General features: G+C 44.4%; 1 protein-coding gene across 1 annotated transcript in view; it reads right to left on the reverse strand.

Annotated features, from left to right (window-relative positions):
* Nucleotides 1-8,770: 8,770 nt before the first annotated feature.
* The window catches only part of LOC137092496 (NLR family CARD domain-containing protein 3-like), a 70,719-nt gene continuing 60,287 nt past the window's right edge, over nt 8,771-19,202 (reverse strand). The window contains exons 17-19 of the mRNA XM_067456756.1: nt 11,077-11,250; nt 10,716-10,877; nt 8,771-9,576 (exon numbers count right to left, since the gene is read on the reverse strand). Coding sequence (XP_067312857.1) covers nt 9,471-9,576; nt 10,716-10,877; nt 11,077-11,250 — 442 coding nt within the window. The 3' untranslated portion in view covers nt 8,771-9,470. The remainder of the gene's footprint in view (nt 9,577-10,715; nt 10,878-11,076; nt 11,251-19,202) is intronic.

Below are 19,202 nucleotides of genomic sequence, written 5' to 3' on the forward strand. Positions count from 1 at the left end.
GAGACAAAAAAAGTTACTCCCATCCAAATATGTCAACCACACCCAAAGTTATAAGCATTTGGGGAAAAAAATAAACAATCGTAAACGATTTGAAGAATCAACTTGAATTCCATAACTTTTTGTCACCAAGGTCTGAAGATGATCTGGTTCAATTTTCGTGCAAATCAGATGAACCGTCTAGGACGAGTTCGAAAAAGTAGTTTTTTTGGAAAATTAAAAATGGCGGGTAATTATTATGACGCAAAACGACGTCATAGGGTGCAATCGAATCAGCTTGAGCCACGGAGTCAGAGAAAATTTGGATTTTGTTTCTAGCCCTTTTAGTTCAGGAGTTATTAGCATAAACATGAGTGCTACTTTGGACAGTTGGTGGCGCTAGAGAGATTGAGTTAGAGACTCAAAATTTGCTACATTGACAGTTGTGACTGTCCTTTATATGTGTGCCAGATTTCATCATGTTCCCGCGAGCGGTTCTATGGGCTGCCATAGACTTGTGAGCAGAAGAAGAATAATAATAAGAAGAAGAAGAAGAAGAACGCTAACGGTTTCAATAGGTGCCTCCGCACCTTCGGTGCTTGGCCCCTAATAATAATAATAATAATAATAAGAACGCTAACGGTTTCAATAGGTGCCTCCGCACCTTCGGTGCTTGGCCCCTAATAAGAACGCTAACGGTTTCAATAGGTGCCTCCGCACCTTCGGTGCTTGGCCCCTAATAACAAGCAGCCATTATCGGGGCCAAGCGCAAGAAAAGCAAACAAGGAAGCCAGCAGCAGACCAACTGCAAAAATAATAAAGACATTTGTAGACAATTTTTAAGCAAAAAAGAGACAACAAGACATGCCAGCATGGCTGGAAGTGTCAAACCAACTGCAACAATGAGCTATTAAAGACTTATTAACTTGATTTTAGGCAAAATAGCTGTACAATTTTAAATAAAGTCAATAATAATGATTTAATGGTTTATCATTTTCGACCAATAGGTGGCACTGTTACGAAACTAATGTGGTGTAGTCAGACTGAGATGTCAATGACACATGCAAAGTTTGGTGTCAACATGTCAAAGCATTGCAGAGATACAGCCTCAAGAGTCATTTTTGCATCATAGCTCAACTCTGTTGCAGTGGTATATGACAACTGTTTTGTCTATCAACATCCATAACTATTTGTCGGCATGGTCTGAAGACGATACGGTTCAATTTTTGGTGAAAATCGGAAAAACGGTCTAGGATGAGTTTGAAAAAGTAGGTTTTTAACAAATAACAAGACGGATGACAGATAGGTTTGCAAAATATGGCAAAATTGGTATCCATGTTCTCGGCATGAGCCAATGAATGTATTATGACCAGTTTCATTACAATGGGTTAATTTAATCAAAAGTTATTTGCAGTTCTGTACATTTACTTACAACTTTTGACCACAAGGTGGCACTGCCCCAAAACTTTTTGAGTACCTTCAGGACATAGAGCGGAAGACACATACCGAGTTTTGTGATGATACGCTAATGCATTCGTAAATTATAGCATTAGCATTTTAAACCATAATACTGCATAGAAGTCAATGGGAATTTCATGTTTTGTTTTATTAAACCGCCAACAAGAGGCACAATCAAACCAATTTTTTTATGTGTCCTCATAGTGAGATTCTTGATTCGACATGATTATTTCATGTTGATGGTCTTCCGTTTCCGGGTCGAGTACGCTGTGCGCGTTTGTGCTGCCGCTTCGTATCCTGGATTGTTTGTACTGTTTGTCTGGTTTTGGATATATTTATTTATATTCTATCATTTTGTTTTCATCTGAGCTCTGTGTTGACTACTCCGTTTCCCTGACCTGGACTGTTGTCACTGCACCTGGCCTGGACTGTTGTCACTGCACTGACCACCTCTGCTGCTCTGCACTGACCACCTGTTTGCTAGACGCTGTCTGCTAGACGCTGTGAATACTGTGCAGCTGTTTCGCGCCTAGTTGGATTAATCCTTTTTCCACTGTTTAAACTTTGAACTGAACTGATGTTAAGTCTGCCATCGGGCTGCTGCGAGCTTTCTTCCCTGTTACATCTCTACCACACTCGGCTCTTCTGATGGGTGAGTTACCGCTCTCTCTATCGGTTGCGCCGTTTGTTTACTGCTTACTATCTGGGTGTGTTGCCTCCTATTTAGTCTGCTGTTTTGGTGAAGTGACGTCCAGGTTTGGCTAACGTAGTTTTGCTTGTGGTTGGGCTTTCACTTTCTCAGTATCAACATGCCTTGTGCAAAAACACTTTTTCTTCTTTTTTCCTGTGCCTTATTTTTTTGTTGTCTTACATCTGTAATGGATATTGAATATTCCACATCTCAACTGAGGGGCTTTAACTGCCGCCCGCGTCTTGATTCGGTGACGTATGAATACTGTCAGAGACTAGGGATTCTCCGTCGCCCAAGATACACACACCGTTCGCGGCGCACACTCTTGAGTTCACACTGTTCAAAGCCTGACTCTCCTCCTTGCATCTGGACCAACAATAGGCTATCTTCCATGCCAAGACAACTGCCTGCCTGTCCCTCCATTCAACGTTCGCTGATCTATCTCACTGATAGCGATCAGCAACAAACTCTGAATTTGAATCCATCACATCATCACTTTGCCCTTTTGAACTGTCGATCAATTTCGGACAAAGCCTCTTATCTCAACGAAATGATCACTGACAATAACCTTGACATTTTTCTTCTCACTGAAACCTGGCAAGTTCCTGGAGATTTTTTGCAGTTAAATCTGCTTACGCCAGATGGATATAAATATCTGTCCCGACCAAGACCCCATGGTAAAGGCGGTGGTCTCGCCATCATTCATCGCGACAACCTCCGTATCAAGCAACTCGACTTTCATGACACCAATACATTTGAATACATGGTTTTGAAGGCTGACTCTCTCATAATAATTCTGCTCTATCGACCTCCTAAGATCCTGTCTAACTTCTTTTCTGAACTCAGTGAACTGTTGACCATTGCCTGCTCATTGTCATTTCCCATTCTACTGCTTGGTGACTTTAATATTCATGTTGATACTGTTTGCTCTAACACCAACCAGTTACTTTCTATTCTTGAATGTTTTAATCTAACTCAGCATGTTAATTTTCCAACTCATACTCGTGGTCATACTCTAGATTTGATTTGTACATCAAGGGCTGATATTTCTTCTATCACGTCTACTGACACTGGTATTTCTGATCATACATTTCTTGATTTTAGTTTCAGCCTGCCTATCCCTAAAAACTGTTCTACAACTGTCATATCTTACCGCAATCTCAAAGCTGTTGATATTTCATTATTTTGTAACTCTATTTCCTCTTCGAATCTCTCTGATGTCTCTGATATCTCCCCACCCTCACTGATACTATCCAACTATAACTCCATAATTTCGGATATCTTAGACGAGCATGCTCCATTCAAGACCAGAAGTGTCCCTTCCACACATTCATCTCCTTGGTACACTCCTGAGCTCCGTATCTTAAAGGCCACTGGTAGACGGCTTGAGCGTTACTACAGGAAAACTGGCCTGACTGTTCACCATTTGGCATTCAAAGATCATATGAAAAATTATAAATCTGCACTGAATCTGGCTCGTTCCAGTTTTGTATCGGCTACAATTAATAAATCAAGCAACAGGCCAAAAGCATTATTCAACTCAATAAATAAACTTATCAAACCTCCGTCTCATGCTGCTCTAGCTTCTGATGAACTCTGTACTTCATTTTTAGCTCACATGCTTGAAAAGACAGATGCCGTAAACCAGTGTCTCTTTAATGATGCCACTAACACTAGTTATCTGCCGAATCAACCTGGTCAATCATTGCTGCTTTTTTCTCTGTCTACTCCCTCTTCTGTCTCCGAGTTAATTTTGAAATCTAACCCTACATCTTGTCATCTCGACCCTGCTCCCACTACTCTGCTAAAACGTTGCCATTCAGTCATTTCTGCACCTATCTCTCATTTCATCAACGCATCTCTTACCTCTGCTTCATTACCTCTATCACTCAAAACTGCAGCTGTTACCCCCGTTCTCAAGAAACCCAACCTTGATCCCACAGTTTTATCTAATTATCGTCCCATTTCAAATCTCCCCTTCATAGCCAAATTACTGGAAAGTGCTGTTGCCACCCAGCTCCAGTCTTTTCTAGTCGAAAATAATCTTTTCGATCCTTTTCAATCTGGTTTCCGCCCTTTGCATAGTACTGAAACTGCTCTAGTTAAGGTACTTAATGAGTTGCTTCTCTCTGGTGATTCTGGTTCTCTATCCATGCTTTTGCTGCTTGACCTCAGCTCAGCCTTCGATACCATCTCCCATCAACTACTCATTCTTCGCCTTTCGGATGTGGGTATTTCTGGTGCTGCTCTTTCCTGGTTCTCCTCCTATCTCTCTGACAGACTGTTCTATGTTTCTCTTCAGAATTTCCGCTCACCCACTGTCCCCCTGAAGCAAGGTGTCCCTCAGGGATCCGTTCTTGGGCCATTATTATTTATAATCTATATCATACCTCTTGGTGAGATCCTACGCCGTCATGGTTTTAAATATCATTTTTACGCTGACGACATTCAATTATACACTACCTGTACATCCACTTTATCATTCACAACCGACAAAATCTCTGCTTGTGTACATGAAATAAAACATTGGCTTCATTCAAATTTTCTAAAACTCAACATGGACAAAACTGAGATTATTTTCACTGGACCTTCATCACTCACTAATAAAATTCCCACCAACTTCACCTGTGAGACTGCTGGCACTCTTATCAAACCATCTACTACTGTTAAAAATCTTGGTGTAATTTTTGACTCCTCTTTATCTTTCCACTCTCACATTAATTCCGTCACCAAATTAGCATTCTTTCATCTACGTCGCATCGCTCAACTCTGTCCCTTTATCAGTATCTCTGATGCTGAAACACTCATCCATGCATTTGTCACATCACGTCTTGATTACTGCAATGCACTTTTCATTGGCCTACCAGCTAGCTCCATTTCAAAATTACAATATATTCAGAACTCTGCTGCCAGACTACTCACACACACCAAACGTTCTGCTCATATTTCCCCAATTCTGCATGATCTTCACTGGCTTCCTGTGTCTTACCGTATTAAATTCAAAATTCTTCTTCTCACTTTTAAGTCTCTGCACGGCCTTGCTCCCCCTTACCTCTGTAACTTGCTTCTCCCCTTCAACCCTACTCGCTCTCTACGATCTGCTGATTCCAACTTTCTCGTTGTCCCTCGCCATCGCCTTGCTTCAATGGGGGGCAGATCATTCAGTGTAATAGCACCCAAATTATGGAACTCTCTACCCCGACCACTCCGTTTTGTTGCCACTATCTCTGATTTCAAATCCATGCTCAAAACACACCTCTTTTCTGAATGTTATAGGTCTTAAAGATGATTTTTTTTTTTTTTTTCTCACTCCGATTTCTGTATTATTATACTTGCACTATCAATTGCCTACTGTTGTTCTGTCTACTCTGTTTGTCACTTGGCTTTATTGTTGTTTGTTTATTGTAAAGTGTCCTTGAGCTCTGGAAAGGCGCTATATAAATAAAACTTATTATTATTATTATTATTATTATTATAATCAAAAATAGGCATTTTTCGTATCTCCAGACCAGTAGGTGGCACTGCGCCGAAACACTGCATGCTGCCTCAAGTCATGCTTGTGATGACATGTACCAAGTTTGGTTTGAATACGATAAAGCGTTGCGGAGATATTGCCTTAAGTGTGTTTCCGCAAACGTTACGTAAAATATTTTTGCGCGTCTATCGAAAACGATTTGGCGAATCAACACGATTTGCAAGATTTTTTGTCGGCATGGTCGGAAGATGATCTGTTTCAATTTTGGTGAAAATCGGACTAACAGCTTAGGAGGAGTTCGAAAAAGTAGATTTTTCAGAAAATTCAAAATGGCGGGGAAATTTGCATACCGGAAAATGACATCATAGGGTGCAATCGAATCGGCTTGAGCGAAGGAATCAGAGAAAAAAAGAATTTTGTTTCTAGTCCTTAGAGGTCAAAAGTTATAACCATAAACAGGAGTTAAACTTTGGACAGGTGGTGGCGCTAGAGGGATTGAGTTAGAGGCACCAAATTTGCTATAATGACAGATCATACTGGCCTCTATGAGTGTGCCAAATTTCACAACTTTTTACCATACGGTTCTATGGGCTGCCATAGACTTCCAGAGCGGAAAAAGAAGAAGAAGAATAATAATAAATATAGCTGCAAGCAGCCATTATCGGGGCCAAGTGCAAAGAAGAAGACAAGACATGCCAGCATGGCTGGAAGTGTCAAACCAACTGCAACAATGAGCCATTAAGGACCTATTAAGTTGATTTTAGACAAAATAGCAGTCAAATTTTAAATACAGTCAATAATAATGATTTAATGGTTTATCACTTTCGACCAATAGGTGTCACTGTTACGAAACTGATGTGGTGTAGTCAGATTGAGGAGGCAATGACGCATGCAAAGTTTGGTGTAAATATGCCAAAGCATTGCAGAGATACAGCCTCAAGAGTCATTTTTGCATCATGGCTCAACTCTGTTGCAGTGGTATATGAAAACTGTTTTGTCTATCAACACGAAATCCATAATTATTTGTCGGCATGGTCTGAAGATGATACGGTTCAATTTTGGTGAAAATCGGACAAACGGTCTAGGATGAGTTTGAAAAAGTAGGTTTTTAACAAATAACAAGACGGATGACAGATAGGTTTGCAAAATATGGACAATATTGGTATCCATGTTCTCGGCATGAGCCATTGACTGTATTATGACCAGTTTCATTACAATGGGTTAATTTAATCAAAAGTTATTCGCATTTCTGTACATTTTATTACAACTTTTTACCACAAGGTGGCGCTGCCCCAAAACTTTTTGAGTATCTTCAGGACATAGAGCGGAAGACACATACCGAGTTTTGTAACGATACACTAATGCATTCATAAATTATAGCATTAGCATTTTAAACCATAATACTGCATTGAAGTCAATGGGAATTTCATGTTTTGTTTTATTATAGCGCCACCAAGAGGCACAATCCCACCAATTTTTTTTATGTGTCCTCATAGTGAGCCCATACATATGTGTGTCAAGTTTGGTGAAAATATCTTATTTCGTTTTGGAGTTATAGACATTTATATGAAAAAACACGTAAAAAATGACTGACACCTGACTTTGATTGGATTTTACTACCCCTTACTATCAATATTTTGAGATTTGGGCATTAGCGTATAGCTATCGACCTATGTTTTCGAACTTCTGAGGCTGGTTTCGTCTCGATCGACTAGCGGTTTCGAAGATATCAGCAAATGTTTTTTAAGCGCTAAATTACAACGCTGCACAAACCATATGCCGAAACCTGGCAAGTCTGGTATCGTTGGAGTCGGCAAGGATTCAGGAGACTAAAAAACACACTCCCATCAAAATATGTCAACCACACCCAAAGTTATAAGCGTTTGAAAAAAAAAATTCTCCACTAGGTGGCGCTGTTTTGAATCTTCTCAGGCTACTTCAGGGCATCGTGGTGATGACCCATACCAAGTTTCATAACAATCCGTTCATGCGTTCATAAAATACAGCATTTTTGCACATAATTCAAAATGGCCGACATCCAAAATGGCCGACATGGTAAAATTGAATATGATTGAATATGAAATTGATATATGATTTTTGGATAAACGGTTCAGAAGTTATAATCAAAAATAGGCATTTTTCGTATCTCCGGACCCGTAGGTGGCGCTGCGCCGAAACACTGCATGCTGCCTCAGGTCATGCTTGTGATGACATGTACCAAGTTTGGTTTGAATACGATAAAGCGTTGCGGAGATATTGCCTTACGTGTGTTTTTGCAAACGTTACGTAAAATATTTTTGCGCGTCTATCGAAAACGATTTGGCGAATCAACACGATTTGCAAGATTTTTTGTCGGCATGGTCGGAAGATGATCTGTTTCAATTTTGGTGAAAATCAGAGCAACGGCTTAGGAGGAGTTCGAAAAAGTAGGTTTTTCAGAAAATTCAAAATGGCGGGAAAATTTGCATACCGGAAAATGACATCATAGAGTGCAATCGAATCGGCTTGAGCCAAGGAATCAGAGGAAAAAAGAATTTAATTTCTAGCCCTTAGGGGTCAAAAGTTATATGCATAAACATGAGTGAAACTTTGGACAGGTGGTGGCGCTAGAGGGATTGAGTTAGAGGCACCAAATTTGCTATGGTGACAGCTCAGACTGGCCTCTATGAGTGTGCCAAATTTCACAACTTTTTACCATACGGTTCTATGGGCTGCCAGAGACTCCTATGGCGGAAGAAGAAGAAGAAGAAGAAGAAGAAGAAGAAGAAGAAGAAGAAGAAGAAGAAGAAGAAGAAGAAGAAGAAGAAGAAGAAGAAGAAGAAGAAGAAGAAGAAGAAGAAGAAGAAGAAGAAGAAGAAGAAGAAGAAGAAGAAGAAGAAGAAGAAGAAGAAGAAGAAGAAGAAGAAGAATAGGAACACTAACGATTTCAATAGGTGCCTTCGCACCTTCGGTGCTTGGCCCCTAATAAGTAGAAGTGAGAAAATCATCTTCACGCATCTACAAACAGGCCATTCAAATCTTAATCACACATTACAAATTACAGGGAAACATAATCCAGGTTTATGTGATGAGTGTTTAATAGAGGAGACAGTGGAACATGTTATGATGGCATATACTGCATATGAAAGAGAAAGAAAAAGTGTTAAGGAGGAATTACAGTCATGGGATATCAATAATTCACAATAAGTACAATACTAAATGATGGCCCAAGCTCAGGAAAACAGATAAATGTAATAATGAGATTTATTAGAATTAGTGGATTAACCAATAGAATATAGAATATAGTTCATTCTCTTCACACTCCATCACAGTAGGTGGCGGTGTGCACCTTTGAAGACATACAAGTTTACTAAGGTTACACGTATAATACACTTAAATGTATACTTGTATATACTTAGAGTAGGTCAATTTAGTCCCAAGCAGTATTGAAATATGTAAAAATCTATTAAAAAAATACCATGCAAATGTCACATTGTAGACTTTAGTACATTTAAGTGCTATACTTGACAATCACAGTTATGATCAGAAACATTTTAATCATTACGGATGAGTTCAGTCAAACATTATTATATTTGTAGGCCTGATACTGAAGAGCCTGAAGATTTCTGCTGACAGACTCATCTAAGCTCTTCCTCTGTTCCTCCTTTACATTAAACAAAACCATCATTTGGCTGAACACTAAACCAACATTAATCCTCAATATCACATGTTTCTGATACGCATGCTAACACACACGCTGCTTTATTTAACCGTAAAGTCTGAGTCTCTTCCAGCTGTATAAACACATTTACACATTAATCACACATTTATTTCTCCTCATAGACACAGTAGTGAAGCTCTTCTGGGATCAGCTGATGGTTTCTGATCCTCTCATGACCGCTTCAGAGATTTAAACCATGATCTAATCGATCTATCAAGGACGTTTGGTGATCTAATCGATCTATCAGGGACGTTTGGTGATTGATCTTCATCTACTCTGTAAGGAGGAACCAGAAGAGAAAACAATCAGTGTAAATTATTTATATTTCAATGAGTAAAAAGAAGTGACATTACATTCCTGTAATCAGATTAATCACTGCTTTACATTATCCTGCAGAGATATTTCTCAAACAGTGTTTGTGCATTAAATACTCTAGATTTATAACTTGATTGGGGTTCATATGTGTGTGTGTGTGTGTGCGTGTGTGTGTGTGTGTGTGTGTGTGCGCGCGTTTTTTATGTGTGTTTGAGTGTGTGTGTGTGTGTGTGTGTGCGCGTGTTTGTGTGTGCGCGCATGTTTTGTGTGTGTGTTTGAGTGTGTGTGTGTGTGTGTATGTATGTGTGTGCGCGCGTGTTTTGCGTGTGTGTGTATGTGTGTGTGTGTGTGTGCGTGTGTGTGTACGTTTTTTGTGTGTGTTTGAGTGTGTGTGTGTGTGTGCGCGCGTGTTTTGTGTGTGTGTTTGAGTGTGTGTGTGTGTGTGTGTATGTGTATGTGTGTGTGCGCGTTTTGTGTGTGTGTATGAGTGTGTATGTTTGTGCGTATGTGCATGTGTGCGTGTGTGTGCGTGTGTGTGTGTGTGTGTGTCTGTCTGTCTGTCTGTCTGTCTGTGTGTCTGTCTGTCTGTCTGTGTGTGTGTGTGTGTGTGTGTGTGTGTGTGTGTGTGTGTGTGTGTGTGTGTGTGCGTGTGTGTGCGTGTGTGTGTGTGAAACTCATGCTAATGAGTGTACGGCGTGTGGAATAAACCACAGCGAGCAAACACAAATGTTATCTTCAGCTCAAACCTGTCAGTTAAACTTCCACTAGTTAAAGCCGTTTGTCCTCTAGTTTACACATGTTTGTAGAGCTTTTAGTAAATCACTGACAGTAAAGTGTGTGTAAAGTGTGTGACGTGTTGCTTGTCACAGTAAAAACACACTCGAGACAGAGACATTTCTCATGTGAGGCTGGACGGCTGTAGCTGAAGCTGAACTGACTGGTGTTGTGTGTAAAGCTGTGGCCGTGTGCTTTTGTTCTCACTCAAACCCTTTGTTGTAATAAAGCTCAATGATAATTCCCTTTCCTGAATATCTGAAAGGTTTGTCCTCATATCAGAGGTAAATGAAGCTCTCTTTAATATCACAGTGATGTTTCCTCACCTCAGGACACAGTTTGAGTCTCGTAGCTCGTCTCTGAGCGGCTGCTTTGAGTATCTGATCTTATTGAATCTCAAATCAAGCTCTTTTAAAAACTGCAGAGCTTTAGAGTTAGTCAAAGACTGAGATAAAGAAGAAACGTCTGTAATGCCACAGCCCTGTAGACTAGAAAGACAAACAGAGGAAGAGAGATTATCTCACAAACAAATCATTAAGAAGAAGAATTTTACACAGATATAATGTGAATTCAGGCTCTTCATGAGATATTGATTATAAAGTGTCTTGGTTTAAACTGTTAAAGTGATTTAAAAACTTTTTCTTTCTTGTCTGTCAATGTGTAACTGTACAGTATAATGATACTAACTGTAGTTTCTCCAGCTGTGATTGTGGGTTCTTCAGTAGATCACTGAGGTTTCTCACTCCAGAGTCTCCTAGTGTATTCCTGCTCAGGTCCAGCTCTCTCAGGTGTGATGGGTTTGATTTCAGAGCTGAAGTCACAGCAAAACAACCTTCATCTGTCATATCACAGGAGCTTAACCTACATTAGGAGAAATGAGAAAAACAAACTCTTTATTCTGTTTTATTCAAATATCAAAACACTTTTTCTTCCAGGATATGTGTGAGAGCGGTAGGATGGGGTAAGGTGTGCCGTAGGTGAGACAGAAGTATGTTAGAGTGGTCCAGGATATGTGTGAGAGCAGTAGGACGGGGTAAGGTGTGCCGTAGGTGACAGAAGTATGTTAGAGTGGTCCAGGATATGTATGAGAGCGGTAGGACGGGGTAAGGTGTGCCGTAGGTGAGACAGAAGTATGTTAGAGTGGTCCAGGATATGTGTGAGAGCAGTAGGACGGGGTAAGGTGTGCCGTAGGTGAGACAGAAGTATGTTAGAGTGGTCCAGGATATGTGTGAGAGCGGTAGGACGGGGTAAGGTGTGCCGTAGGTGACAGAAGTATGTTAGAGTGGTCCAGGATATGTATGAGAGCGGTAGGACGGGGTAAGGTGTGCCATAGGTGAGACAGAAGTATGTTAGAGTGGTCCAGGATATGTGTGAGAGCGGTAGGACGGGGTAAGGTGTGCCGTAGGTGAGACAGAAGTATGTTAGAGTGGTCCAGGATATGTGTGAGAGCGGTAGGACGGGGTAAGGTGTGCCGTAGGTGAGACAGAAGTATGTTAGAGTGGTCCAGGATATGTATGAGAGCAGTAGGATGGGGTAAGGTGTGCCGTAGGTGAGACAGAAGTATGTTAGAGTGGTCCAGGATATGTGTGAGAGCGGTAGGACGGGGTAAGGTGTGCCGTAGGTGAGACAGAAGTATGTTAGAGTGGTCCAGGATATGTGTGAGAGCGGTAGGACGGGGTAAGGTGTGCCGTAGGTGACAGAAGTATGTTAGAGTGGTCCAGGATATGTATGAGAGCGGTAGGACGAGGTAAGGTGTGCCGTAGGTGAGACAGAAGTATGTTAGAGTGGTCCAGGATATGTGTGAGAGCAGTAGGACGGGGTAAGGTGTGCCGTAGGTGACAGAAGTATGTTAGAGTGGTCCAGGATATGTGTGAGAGCAGTAGGACGGGGTAAGGTGTGCCGTAGGTGAGACAGAAGTATGTTAGAGTGGTCCAGGATATGTGTGAGAGCGGTAGGACGGGGTAAGGTGTGCCGTAGGTGACAGAAGTATGTTAGAGTGGTCCAGGATATGTATGAGAGCGGTAGGACGGGGTAAGGTGTGCCATAGGTGAGACAGAAGTATGTTAGAGTGGTCCAGGATATGTATGAGAGCGGTAGGATGGGGTAAGGTGTGCCGTAGGTGAGACAGAAGTATGTTAGAGTGGTCCAGGATATGTGTGAGAGCGGTAGGATGGGGTAAGGTGTGCCGTAGGTGACAGAAGTATGTTAGAGTGGTCCAGGATATGTATGAGAGCGGTAGGACGGGGTAAGGTGTGCCGTAGGTGAGACAGAAGTATGTTAGAGTGTGTCCAGGATATGAATGAGAGCGGTAGGACGGGGTAAGGTGTGCCGTAGGTGAGACAGAAGTATGTTAGAGTGGTCCAGGATATGTATGAGAGCGGTAGGACGAGGTAAGGTGTGCCGTAGGTGAGACAGAAGTATGTTAGAGTGGTCCAGGATATGTATGAGAGCGGTAGGACGGGGGTAAGGTGTGCCGTAGGTGAGACAGAAGTATGTTAGAGTGGTCCAGGATATGTATGAGAGCGGTAGGACGGGGTAAGGTGTGCCGTAGGTGAGACAGAAGTATGTTAGAGTGGTCCAGGATATGTATGAGAGCGGTAGGACGGGGTAAGGTGTGCCGTAGGTGAGACAGAAGTATGTTAGAGTGGTCCAGGATATGTATGAGAGCGGTAGGATGGGGTAAGGTGTGCCGTAGGTGAGACAGAAGTATGTTAGAGTGGTCCAGGATATGTGTGAGAGCGGTAGGATGGGGTAAGGTGTGCCGTAGGTGAGACAGAAGTATGTTAGAGTGGTCCAGGATATGTATGAGAGCGGTAGGACGGGGTAAGGTGTGCCGTAGGTGAGACAGAAGTATGTTAGAGTGGTCCAGGATATGTGTGAGAGCGGTAGGACGGGGTAAGGTGTGCCGTAGGTGACAGAAGTATGTTAGAGTGGTCCAGGATATGTGTGAGAGCGGTAGGACGAGGTAAGGTGTGCCGTAGGTGAGACAGAAGTATGTTAGAGTGGTCCAGGATATGTGTGAGAGCAGTAGGACGGGGTAAGGTGTGCCGTAGGTGACAGAAGTATGTTAGAGTGGTCCAGGATATGTGTGAGAGCAGTAGGACGGGGTAAGGTGTGCCGTAGGTGACAGAAGTATGTTAGAGTGGTCCAGGATATGTATGAGAGCGGTAGGACGGGGTAAGGTGTGCCGTAGGTGAGACAGAAGTATGTTAGAGTGGTCCAGGATATGTATGAGAGCGGTAGGACGGGGTAAGGTGTGCCGTAGGTGAGACAGAAGTATGTTAGAGTGGTCCAGGATATGTATGAGAGCGGTAGGATGGGGTAAGGTGTGCCGTAGGTGAGACAGAAGTATGTTAGAGTGGTCCAAGATATGTATGAGAACGGTAGGACGGGGTAAGGTGTGCCGTAGGTGAGACAGAAGTATGTTAGAGTGGTCCAGGATATGTATGAGAGCGGTAGGACGGGGTAAGGTGTGCCGTAGGTGAGACAGAAGTATGTTAGAGTGGTCCAGGATATGTGTGAGAGCAGTAGGACGGGGTAAGGTGTGCCGTAGGTGAGACAGAAGTATGTTAGAGTGGTCCAGGATATGTGTGAGAGCGGTAGGACGGGGTAAGGTGTGCCGTAGGTGACAGAAGTATGTTAGAGTAGTCCAGGATATGTATGAGAGCGGTAGGACGGGGTAAGGTGTGCCATAGGTGAGACAGAAGTATGTTAGAGTGGTCCAGGATATGTATGAGAGCAGTAGGATGGGGTAAGGTGTGCCGTAGGTGAGACAGAAGTATGTTAGAGTGGTCCAGGATATGTGTGAGAGCGGTAGGACGGGGTAAGGTGTGCCGTAGGTGAGACAGAAGTATGTTAGAGTGGTCCAGGATATGTATGAGAGCGGTAGGATGGGGTAAGGTGTGCCGTAGGTGAGACAGAAGTATGTTAGAGTGGTCCAGGATATGTGTGAGAGCGGTAGGACGGGGTAAGGTGTGCCGTAGGTGAGACAGAAGTATGTTAGAGTGGTCCAGGATATGTATGAGAGCGGTAGGATGGGGTAAGGTGTGCCGTAGGTGAGACAGAAGTATGTTAGAGTGGTCCAAGATATGTATGAGAGCGGTAGGACGGGGTAAGGTGTGCCGTAGGTGAGACAGAAGTATGTTAGAGTGGTCCAGGATATGTGTGAGAGCAGTAGGATGGGGTAAGGTGTGCCGTAGGTGACAGAAGTATGTTAGAGTGGTCCAGGATATGTGTGAGAGCGGTAGGACGGGGTAAGGTGTGCCGTAGGTGACAGAAGTATGTTAGAGTGGTCCAGGATATGTATGAGAGCGGTAGGACGGGGTAAGGTGTGCTGTAGGTGACAGAAGTATGTTAGAGTGGTCCAGGATATGTGTGAGAGCAGTAGGATGGGGTAAGGTGTGCCGTAGGTGAGACAGAAGTATGTTAGAGTGGTCCAGAATATGTGTGAGAGCAGTAGGATGGGGTAAGGTGTGCCGTATGTGACAGAAGTATGTTAGAGTGGTCCAGGATATGTGTGAGAGCGGTAGGACGGGGTAAGGTGTGCCGTAGGTGACAGAAGTATGTTAGAGTGGTCCAGGATATGTATGAGAGCGGTAGGACGGGGTGAGGTGTGCCCTAGGTGAGACAGAAGTATGTTAGAGTGGTCCAGGATATGTATGAGAGCGGTAGGACGGGGTAAGGTGTGCCGTAGGTGAGACAGAAGTATGTTAGAGTGGTCCAGGATATGTATGAGAGCGGTAGGACGGGGTAAGGTGTGCCGTAGGTGAGGCAGAAGTATGTTAGAGTGGTCCAGGATATGTGTGAGAGCGGTAGGACGGGGTAAGGTGTGCCGTAGGTGAGGCAGAAGTATGTTAGAGTGGTCCAGGATATGTATGAGAGCGGTAGGACGGGGTAAGGTGTGCCGTAGGTGAGACAGAAGTATGTTAGAGTGGTCCAGGATATGTATGAGAGCGGTAGGATGGGGTAAGGTGTGCCGTAGGTGAGACAGAAGTATGTTAGAGTGGTCCAGGTTATGTATGAGAGCGGTAGGATGGGGTAAGGTGTGCCGTAGGTGAGACAGAAGTATGTTAGAGTGGTCCAGGATATGTGTGAGAGCAGTAGGATGGGGTAAGGTGTGCCGTAGGTGACAGAAGTATGTTAGAGTGGTCCAGGATATGTATGAGAGCAGTAGGACGGGGTAAGGTGTGCCGTAGGTGACAGAAGTATGTTAGAGTGGTCCAGGATATGTGTGAGAGCGGTAGGACGGGGTAAGGTGTGCCGTAGGTGACAGAAGTATGTTAGAGTGGTCCAGGATATGTATGAGAGCAGTAGGACGGGGTAAGGTGTGCTGTAGGTGACAGAAGTATGTTAGAGTGGTCCAGGATATGTATGAGAGCGGTAGGATGGGGTAAGGTGTGCCGTAGGTGAGACAGACGTATGTTAGAGTGGTCCAGGATATGTATGAGAACGGTAGGACGGGGTAAGGTGTGCCGTAGGTGAGACAGAAGTATGTTAGAGTGGTCCAGGATATGTATGAGAGCGGTAGGACGGGGTAAGGTGTGCCGTAGGTGAGACAGAAGTATGTTAGAGTGGTCCAGGATATGTATGAGAGCGGTAGGACGGGGTAAGGTGTGCCGTAGGTGAGACAGAAGTATGTTAGAGTGGTCCAGGATATGTATGAGAGCGGTAGGACGGGGTAAGGTGTGCCGTAGGTGACAGAAATATGTTAGAGTGGTCCAGGATATGTATGAGAGCAGTAGGACGGGGTAAGGTGTGCCGTAGGTGAGACAGAAGTATGTTAGAGTGGTCCAGGATATGTGTGAGAGCAGTAGGACGGGGTAAGGTGTGCCGTAGGTGAGACAGAAGTATGTTAGAGTGGTCCAGGATATGTATGAGAGCGGTAGGACGGGGTAAGGTGTGCCGTAGGTGAGACAGAAGTATGTTAGAGTGGTCCAGGATATGTGTGAGAGCAGTAGGACGGGGTAAGGTGTGCCGTAGGTGAGACAGAAGTATGTTAGAGTGGTCCAGGATATGTGTGAGAGCGGTAGGACGGGGTAAGGTGTGCCGTAGGTGACAGAAGTATGTTAGAGTGGTCCAGGATATGTATGAGAGCGGTAGGACGGGGTAAGGTGTGCCATAGGTGAGACAGAAGTATGTTAGAGTGGTCCAGGATATGTATGAGAGCAGTAGGATGGGGTAAGGTGTGCCGTAGGTGAGACAGAAGTATGTTAGAGTGGTCCAGGATATGTGTGAGAGCGGTAGGACGGGGTAAGGTGTGCCGTAGGTGAGACAGAAGTATGTTAGAGTGGTCCAGGATATGTGTGAGAGCGGTAGGACGGGGTAAGGTGTGCCGTAGGTGACAGAAGTATGTTAGAGTGGTCCAGGATATGTATGAGAGCGGTAGGACGAGGTAAGGTGTGCCGTAGGTGAGACAGAAGTATGTTAGAGTGGTCCAGGATATGTGTGAGAGCAGTAGGACGGGGTAAGGTGTGCCGTAGGTGACAGAAGTATGTTAGAGTGGTCCAGGATATGTGTGAGAGCAGTAGGACGGGGTAAGGTGTGCCGTAGGTGAGACAGAAGTATGTTAGAGTGGTCCAGGATATGTGTGAGAGCGGTAGGACGGGGTAAGGTGTGCCGTAGGTGACAGAAGTATGTTAGAGTGGTCCAGGATATGTATGAGAGCGGTAGGACGGGGTAAGGTGTGCCATAGGTGAGACAGAAGTATGTTAGAGTGGTCCAGGATATGTATGAGAGCAGTAGGATGGGGTAAGGTGTGCCGTAGGTGAGACAGAAGTATGTTAGAGTGGTCCAGGATATGTGTGAGAGCGGTAGGATGGGGTAAGGTGTGCCGTAGGTGACAGAAGTATGTTAGAGTGGTCCAGGATATGTATGAGAGCGGTAGGACGGGGTAAGGTGTGCCGTAGGTGAGACAGAAGTATGTTAGAGTGTGTCCAGGATATGAATGAGAGCGGTAGGACGGGGTAAGGTGTGCCGTAGGTGAGACAGAAGTATGTTAGAGTGGTCCAGGATATGTGTGAGAGCGGTAGGATGGGGTAAGGTGTGCCGTAGGTGACAGAAGTATGTTAGAGTGGTCCAGGATATGTATGAGAGCGGTAGGACGGGGGTAAGGTGTGCCGTAGGTGAGACAGAAGTATGTTAGAGTGGTCCAGGATATGTATGAGAGCGGTAGGACGGGGTAAGGTGTGCCGTAGGTGAGACAGAAGTATGTTAGAGTGGTCCAGGATATGTATGAGAGCGGTAGGACGGGGTAAGGTGTGCCGTAGGTGAGACAGAAGTATGTTAGAGTGGTCCAGGATATGTATGAGAGCGGTAGGATGGGGTAAGGTGTGCCGTAGGTGAGACAGAAGTATGTTAGAGTGGTCCAGGATATGTATGAGAGCGGTAGGACGGGGTAAGGTGTGCCGTAGGTGAGACAGAAGTATGTTAGAGTGGTCCAGGATATGTGTGAGAGCGGTAGGACGGGGTAAGGTGTGCCGTAGGTGACAGAAGTATGTTAGAGTGGTCCAGGATATGTATGAGAGCGGTAGGACGAGGTAAGGTGTGCCGTAGGTGAGACAGAAGTATGTTAGAGTGGTCCAGGATATGTGTGAGAGCAGTAGGACGGGGTAAGGTGTGCCGTAGGTGACAGAAGTATGTTAGAGTGGTCCAGGATATGTGTGAGAGCAGTAGGACGGGGTAAGGTGTGCCGTAGGTGACAGAAGTATGTTAGAGTGGTCCAGGATATGTATGAGAGCGGTAGGACGGGGTAAGGTGTGCCGTAGGTGAGACAGAAGTATGTTAGAGTGGTCCAGGATATGTATGAGAGCGGTAGGACGGGGTAAGGTGTGCCGTAGGTGAGACAGAAGTATGTTAGAGTGGTCCAGGATATGTATGAGAGCGGTAGGATGGGGTAAGGTGTGCCGTAGGTGAGACAGAAGTATGTTAGAGTGGTCCAAGATATGTATGAGAGCGGTAGGACGGGGTAAGGTGTGCCGTAGGTGAGACAGAAGTATGTTAGAGTGGTCCAAGATATGTATGAGAGCGGTAGGACGGGGTAAGGTGTGCCGTAGGTGAGACAGAAGTATGTTAGAGTGGTCCAGGATATGTATGAGAGCGGTAGGATGGGGTAAGGTGTGCCGTAGGTGAGACAGAAGTATGTTAGAGTGGTCCAGGATATGTGTGAGAGCGGTAGGACGGGGTAAGGTGTGCCGTAGGTGAGACAGAAGTATGTTAGAGTGGTCCAGGATATGTATGAGAGCGGTAGGATGGGGTAAGGTGTGCCATAGGTGAGACAGAAGTATGTTAGAGTGGTCCAGGATATGTGTGAGAGCGGTAGGACGGGGTAAGGTGTGCCGTAGGTGAGACAGAAGTATGTTAGAGTGGTCCAGGATATGTATGAGAGCGGTAGGATGGGGTAAGGTGTGCCGTAGGTGAGACAGAAGTATGTTAGAGTGGTCCAAGATATGTATGAGAGCGGTAGGACGGGGTAAGGTGTGCCGTAGGTGAGACAGAAGTATGTTAGAGTGGTCCAGGATATGTGTGAGAGCAGTAGGATGGGGTAAGGTGTGCCGTAGGTGACAGAAGTATGTTAGAGTGGTCCAGGATATGTGTGAGAGAGGTAGGACGGGGTAAGGTGTGCCGTAGGTGACAGAAGTATGTTAGAGTGGTCCAGGATATGTATGAGAGCGGTAGGACGGGGTAAGGTGTGCTGTAGGTGACAGAAGTATGTTAGAGTGGTCCAGGATATGTGTGAGAGCAGTAGGATGGGGTAAGGTGTGCCGTAGGTGAGACAGAAGTATGTTAGAGTGGTCCAGAATATGTGTGAGAGCAGT

The sequence above is a fragment of the Pseudorasbora parva genome, chromosome 11 (genome assembly GCF_024679245.1).
Source record: "Pseudorasbora parva isolate DD20220531a chromosome 11, ASM2467924v1, whole genome shotgun sequence".
NCBI lineage: Eukaryota > Metazoa > Chordata > Actinopteri > Cypriniformes > Gobionidae > Pseudorasbora > Pseudorasbora parva.